This window comes from Sinocyclocheilus anshuiensis, unplaced genomic scaffold (assembly GCF_001515605.1).
Source record: "Sinocyclocheilus anshuiensis isolate Anshui unplaced genomic scaffold, SAMN03320099.WGS_v1.1 scaffold1052, whole genome shotgun sequence".
Lineage (NCBI taxonomy): Eukaryota > Metazoa > Chordata > Actinopteri > Cypriniformes > Cyprinidae > Sinocyclocheilus > Sinocyclocheilus anshuiensis.
In genome coordinates, this window is record NW_015549556.1 from 1,031,512 (window position 1) to 1,038,187 (window position 6,676).

General features: G+C 40.8%; 1 protein-coding gene across 1 annotated transcript in view; it reads right to left on the reverse strand.

Moving 5' to 3' along the window:
- LOC107656977 (protein phosphatase 1 regulatory subunit 37-like) overlaps window positions 1-6,676 on the reverse strand; it is a 49,913-nt gene continuing 43,237 nt past the window's right edge. The window contains exons 12-13 of the mRNA XM_016444942.1: window positions 1,720-1,821; window positions 1-1,607 (exon numbers count right to left, since the gene is read on the reverse strand). Of these exons, the coding sequence (XP_016300428.1) occupies window positions 1,733-1,821 (89 nt within the window). The 3' untranslated portion in view covers window positions 1-1,607; window positions 1,720-1,732. The remainder of the gene's footprint in view (window positions 1,608-1,719; window positions 1,822-6,676) is intronic.

Sequence of the window (6,676 nt, forward strand, 5' to 3'; positions counted from 1 at the left end):
TTTTGTCATTACATGCATTTATTTGAGAGGGAAAAGCCATACACATCTCTTTGTGTTTACCAGTACGGTTTGATTAATTTAACAGGTCATTTTAAAAATTACTAAAAATAACGCATAACAAACATGGGGTTGGGGGGCAGCACAGAAGTGTTGATTTCAAGGTCAAAGACAATCTGGATGAAGAGGCAAAGCTTCTCTGAAGCCTGGCAGATAGACGTCAGAATCGACATCAACCAGACATTGAGAGAGAGAGAAACTGAAAAGCACCAACCACAGAGCCAGGAATGGTGGGAAGTACTACACTGATCAGCTCAAGCCTTGCTTCAGTGTCACAAGCTTCTCGTTTGCCCTAAAATCCCACGTTAGTCTGACGATGGCGACGTCTCTCGAGGTAAAGTGTAGTCTCTAGTGTCTCCATCGGCAGTAGCTTCACACAAGCGTAGTGTTTTCTTCATGAAGTCTTGTGCTTGCACTCCTACTGCCTTCATTTCACGCCCAAACACACACCTGATTTACATGATATACTCCAGCCCTATTTATATAAATCAATCCAAAGTGCCCCGCCCCTTTCCCAAACCCCCACCAATCAAAATAGGAAAACCTTAAACTTAATATTTGCTCTTTATAGATCTGAAAATATACACCAAAGGGGGGGAAATCCCACAACAACAGCTTAAAAAAAAGATGGGGAACATGAGGAGGAAAATAAAAGAAAAAAAAATCACACAGCAGACTCAGGTTGTTTAAAATAAATACAAACTGATTCAGCAAAGCAGCCAGAGTAAAGAGCTGAAAAAAGGTTTAAAGGCAAACGTGTCGTGTCCTGTCTTCGGATGGGAACGTACGGTGACACAGGGTTTTACCGATGGAAGACAGAATGAGTGTTTAGAGAGAGTGAAAAGTGTACAATTAATTCGTTCGCCGAGGACGAAGATGTCCGAATCATTTCGATGACTCGCTAAATGATTGTTCCACACATTCACGCACAAATCAGATGCCTTCAGAAGTGCTGGTTGATGAAGGGTACCTGGTGAGATCGGAGATCAGAAATGGGGGGTCTGACAGATTCCTGAGCAGCAGGAATGAACGGAAAGCAGATCTCACTTTGGTGCAAGTTTTTTTTTTGTGTGTTAATGAGACACTAATAACGACAAACGCACACAGAGACTCGCAACAACGTCCGCTCGCTTGACGATATCTGAAAGCCAAAACCAATGAAATGGCTTCGCATGTTACCGCCGGTCAGTCTCTGTGCTGCATTATAACCTCCAGTCCACCAGGGGGCGGCGGAGAGGTGCCACAGTCGACAGCGTAACAGGGAGGAACAGAAGGAGGTCAGCGAGTGTGCGTTTCTCTGCATGGGCGTCTTTGGTAACTGGGAACATACAACTTTATGGCAAATGTTTAAATCACAGAAGAGATGAATTTCCTAATTTCAATAAAAGCTGGACACTGGAAGGAAGGCGAGTCCTCTGTGTTCTGTTGCAACATTTGGAAAATTTGTGGTAAAGACACAAGAAAGATGGGAAAAAGACCCGAGGAATATGAGTGGATGCCATGTGGCGAGAACAAACCGGCCCTTCTGATTCTCTCTGCTTGTGTGGATCCTGAGAAGAGACAAAGACAGGTTAACTTAACCTACTAGACTTACTTTAAAGCACACTGGCTAGTTATTATTCCAGGAAATCCTTCATAAACATGGGAATTTCCTTGCATTACCTTGGTTACAGCATTACGGTGCATCTCTGCTGGTGTCCAGACTGGCATCAAGGAGAAGCTCCTCTAAATCCTGCCCACAGCTCAGCTCTGCTGTCACGCTCACTGACACACACACACGAATCATATCACATATAGTCTTTGTGCTTTCACTATATTCATAAAGTCCTGTTCACAGCTCAGTCCAATACGAGTAAATGATGCAAAAGCATCAATATTTCACCAATGTTTGAGCTCAGAGTATGAGTTGCATGTGATAAGATGAGACAAACTAAAGTAAACACCTGTTCAAACCCACACAAATGTTCAGCACAGAGATTTAAAATGTTTATTACACCTAACATTAGCCTTGGTGTGAACAGGCATTAATAGTAAGAAAACCCTTCTTTCTATTTAATGGTCTTCGCAAGCGGCACACAAAAAACATACAACGTGACCAGCATAGTCTGATTCACCAGAAATCAGTAATGAGTATATATGTGTATATGTTATGAGTATATATTTCTTCAATAATAACCTAGAAAGACTCAAATTAAAGTGTTATTGTTTTGCATCTTCCACCGAATGAAAAGCTTCTGAGCAAACTCACTTAATTTCAATACAAATTCAGGTGTTACTGGTTTGAATCAGCCTGTTGAATCATTCAAATGAATGTGTTGAACACAGCAGGATCTACTTGGGACATTGTTCCTCCTGACCTCATGACAATCTCCTTCACTCTATTATACCAGTAGAGTGAAGCATCGGCCAAACCATACACACACTTTTTAAGCTTCCATAGTTTTCCTTCATTGTTGGCCACAGGAGGAGGTTTGATATAAAGGTCTAAAGGTCACGGGACAGCTCCATTCCCTGTAGAAATGCAGATTCTATATCCATGGAGTTAAGTGTCCACTGTCTTTGACAAATCACTGCCACAAGAAGCCGAAGAGACTCTGAAGCACATGTTGGTGAGTCCTTTTTGAGTTCTGACACCTCTAGCTCTTCGAAACCTCTAGCAACAAGATGAGCTTTGGGTACAAACCCCTTCAATGTCTCCTAATTGAAATGCACTTTTGTCCCTCATCCTTCACTTCTTCAAAGACATGGTTATCTCTCCAACTCTTTATCTCTTCCTGTTTTGCGAAGTCAAATGCATGCAACATTAGTGGGCTCAATGAGCAACAGGTTAAACCAGTTTTTATATTTACCTGTAGCTTTACCTGCACGCCCTAAGATTTTAGCTGTACACAAAACACCTTTTTCTTTATCTCTGTATTTTACAATTTGTCCTTTTTGTAAACTGACAACAGTTTCCAGGTTAGTACCACTAGGTGTCTCTGTATTGTCACTTGTGTGCTGTTCTGCTTCATTCTGCTCAGACGATGTACCCTAATGCAAGTCCCTCCATGTCTCACAAATACCACTGCTCCATCCTGACCAATGACCGTTCCTGGTCCTTTCCACGCTGGACAATCCCCTCTCTTGTAGTACACTTTATTACCCATTTCATATTTCTCATCGGTGCGACGTAGTTGCTTCCGTAACACTCTGCGAATTCTCTCTGAGCACTCTGCTTCCGTAAAAGCCTATCTTGATGCATGTGAAGCAGAGATGTGTCTTGCTACCCACTGACTCTTTGTGGGTACCCTCTAGAGCTGGAGGTTTCTCAATCAGCACAGATGGTAAGTTGGGATTCTGGCCAAACACTAGCTGATGAGGACTGTAGCCGTGGACACTTTGCATAGTATTCTTTGCCATAAGAGCCCAGTCCATCGCAGTATGCCAATCACAACCATTACTAGTTTTCACTTTCATTATGATTTCAGCGAGTGTTTGATTGTGTCGCTCCAGAAGTCTATTGACCCACGGACTATATGCAGCTGTTGTTTGTATTTCTATGTTGAAGTTTTCTGCCATATCTTTTACCTCATCATTATTAAATTCTCCCCCATTGTCGCTGAACGGTTTCTGGGGTGGGCCATGTACGCTTATCCAGTCATGGAGGAAATGTTTCACTATTTCAGAAGATCTCTTTGTGGTCAGAATGCTGCCTGCACTAAAGCGAGTAAACTGATCAATGATATGGAGATACCACATGCCTGGCTCAAGTTCATGCAAATCTACAGCCAGTTTCGTTGTACTGCGATGCCAGTGGCAGGCCAACAGCAGGCTTTGGTTTAGCATTACTATGTTTTTGGCATACCTCACACTCACTCACAATTTTTTGCAAGATGATGCTGCATTCTGTATCTTTATTTCCTGAGCTGTTAAGAAGTCGCTGCAACTCGAATTGTTTGTGAAGCTTCATCAGGATGTTACGTTTTTCTGCTGAGCTAATTTTATCCGAGATTATTAGGATTTCATTCTCATCCTCATTCCTTTCCTCTTCAGCAGTTGCCAAGATCTGCTCACTACATTGCATGTCTTTAGGGCTACTTTCGTTGTCCATTACACAGTAATGACCAGAGCTTGTAAACTCAAGTTCTACAGGTTGATTAAACATTTCTGCTCTGTCATTTTTCATGTCTAATACTGTTCCTGCTCCTTTCAAGGAGACTTTGCTTAAGAGCAATGGAATGTTAGCTGGGACAACCTCAGTCTCAATTTTGCACTTGATCTGTCCAATTTTTTTGCAGGAATTTTCAACTTTCTGTTGAAATGGACCACTTTTCCATCTCCAAACCTAAATGGTCTATGGCTTTGTGTTTCTGTCTTCCTCAAATCTGTTTTGACTTAGCTTAGTGATTTAGCCATTCTTGTCCACACACAGTTCGAAGTGCATGCAGTGTCTATTATTGCAGATCCAAAACATTCAGTCATAAGGATTTCTGCTTCAGAGTGTAATTCTTCTGTAAACAGAGTAATATTGCACTCCTCTACATTAGTTTCTTTACAGTCTTCAGTCAGTTTGATTTGCTCACCTTTGTGTGGGCAGTCCTTGGCCCAGTGGAATGTACTTTGACACACTGCACATTTTGATCTGCGGCCATATCTGTCCAGAGGGTTTGTGCCAGGTAATGGTGTCCTTTTGTTGGTCATTCTGGGGCCACCACTTGCCTCTCCGTCGCCTCTGTTCAGTTATATATGCCGTTTCCTGGTTAATTCCTACTGTTGAAGCAGATACGTTTCCTGTGAAAATTCTCTTTAGTGCCGACTTCATTGATGCAAAAGTCAGATCTGTACATGCTGTTAAAGCTAACTGTCGATCTTTCACATCCAAGCATGCAGTGTCCAGCAGCTTAAAAGCTAATACTGCATCAGGAAGTTCCATGTTATACTTGCGCATTCCGAGAGTAGCGTTGTTCAAAATTGATTATATAGTCTGTCATGGAAACATTACTGTCTCTCACTATACGATCAAAGCTCCTATAAGCTTCATATGTCCGGTCCTTTTCTTCCTTGAGGAACAAATCATCAAGTTTCGCTAGTAAAGTTGTCATACCAGTGTCCGTGTTTAAATCGTCTACCGGTATTTCCATCGCTGTTTCTCTCGCTCTTCCCGACAGCGCCAAAGCAACAGCGAGCGCTTGCTTACTTTTTTCAAGTTCCGTAACTCTAGTCCAAATTCCGACTTCATTCTTCCAACTTTCGTATGGCTTCCCCTTGTCAAAGGTTGGTGGGACTCTGTAATTGCTAGCCATCCTCTGCTACCAATGTTACTCATCAAAAGACAACTGTTTTAAACTTAATGGAAAACTCCCTTTATTCGACTGCAACCATAGCCGTTCACAACAACATAAAAATACCGGAAGCAGCTATCTCACCCCCATAAGAGTCCTTACTTCCCCTCAGTGTACTATATGCAAACTTACATTCAGAACCCTAGGCAGATAGCACAGAAATATTACATGTATACAAAAATCAGAATGTATAACCATGACTGAAACTTAACAGAATGAACTCTGAACGAATGTTTCTGAACAATCATAACTCATTTAACGAACTGCATGTTATCATTCCTTCAAGTGATGTCCATCTTGAAATGAATCAAGTGTAGTTAAATATGCAGCAGAGATTTTTCAGTAATAAATGATATTTTTAAATAGAAAATGAGACAGTTTTTCATGAATCATTCGGAAAGTCTCATAAATTATTGGTTTGAATCAGCTTAATATTTCTTACACCGAATCAGCATTTTTAAATAAATATGACACTTGAACTGCATGTTGATATCATTACTTTCAGTGATGTCCATCTCAAAATGTTTAGAGAAGGTATTCATACAAAAAAATCATGTTTTTTTTTTGTTGTGCATAATATTGTCTGGGAATTAGGGCTGTCACTAACGATTATTTTGGTAATCGGACGATTATTCTGACGATTAATCAGATCATTTTTTGTGGTGATAAAAATAGACCTAAGCGAAAAAATACTTTAAAACGACTTAAAATACTTATACAGTATAATAGCAATGAGGTGATAAATCAAATACAATATAATAGCAATGAGGTGATAAATCAAATAAAATATCAAAAGCAAGTAATCATATGGTTTTATTTAGGGATGCACCGTATCGGGCCCGATACTGAGCTCCTGTACTCGTACTCGTTAAAATGCCCCGATACCAAACGCCGATACCACACAGCATGTGTTAAGTGCCATATTCAGACAAAGAAACACCGACAACAGAACAACAGACAGCAGAATGGAGTTATTAAGAGATTAAGGATGTCTACGAAGTATATGTATGCAATGAATATAATGTTAAACATTCAGTATTGACTGTATAGCTGATGTGCGCGAGCTGATAAGCAAAGCACACTGAGTGGATTGAACGCGCGGCGGCGCAGATGTGCGAGCTTGTCGAGTGACTATACCTTTCTCACAGACATCACTGGAAAGTTTGTAGTTCGGTCGGATACGTCAAAAACAAGCAAGTAAAACAATGCACAAGTCACTTAACGGTATATATATATATACAGTGGGTACGGAAAGTATTCAGACCCCCTTAAATTTTTCACTCTTTGTTATATTGCAG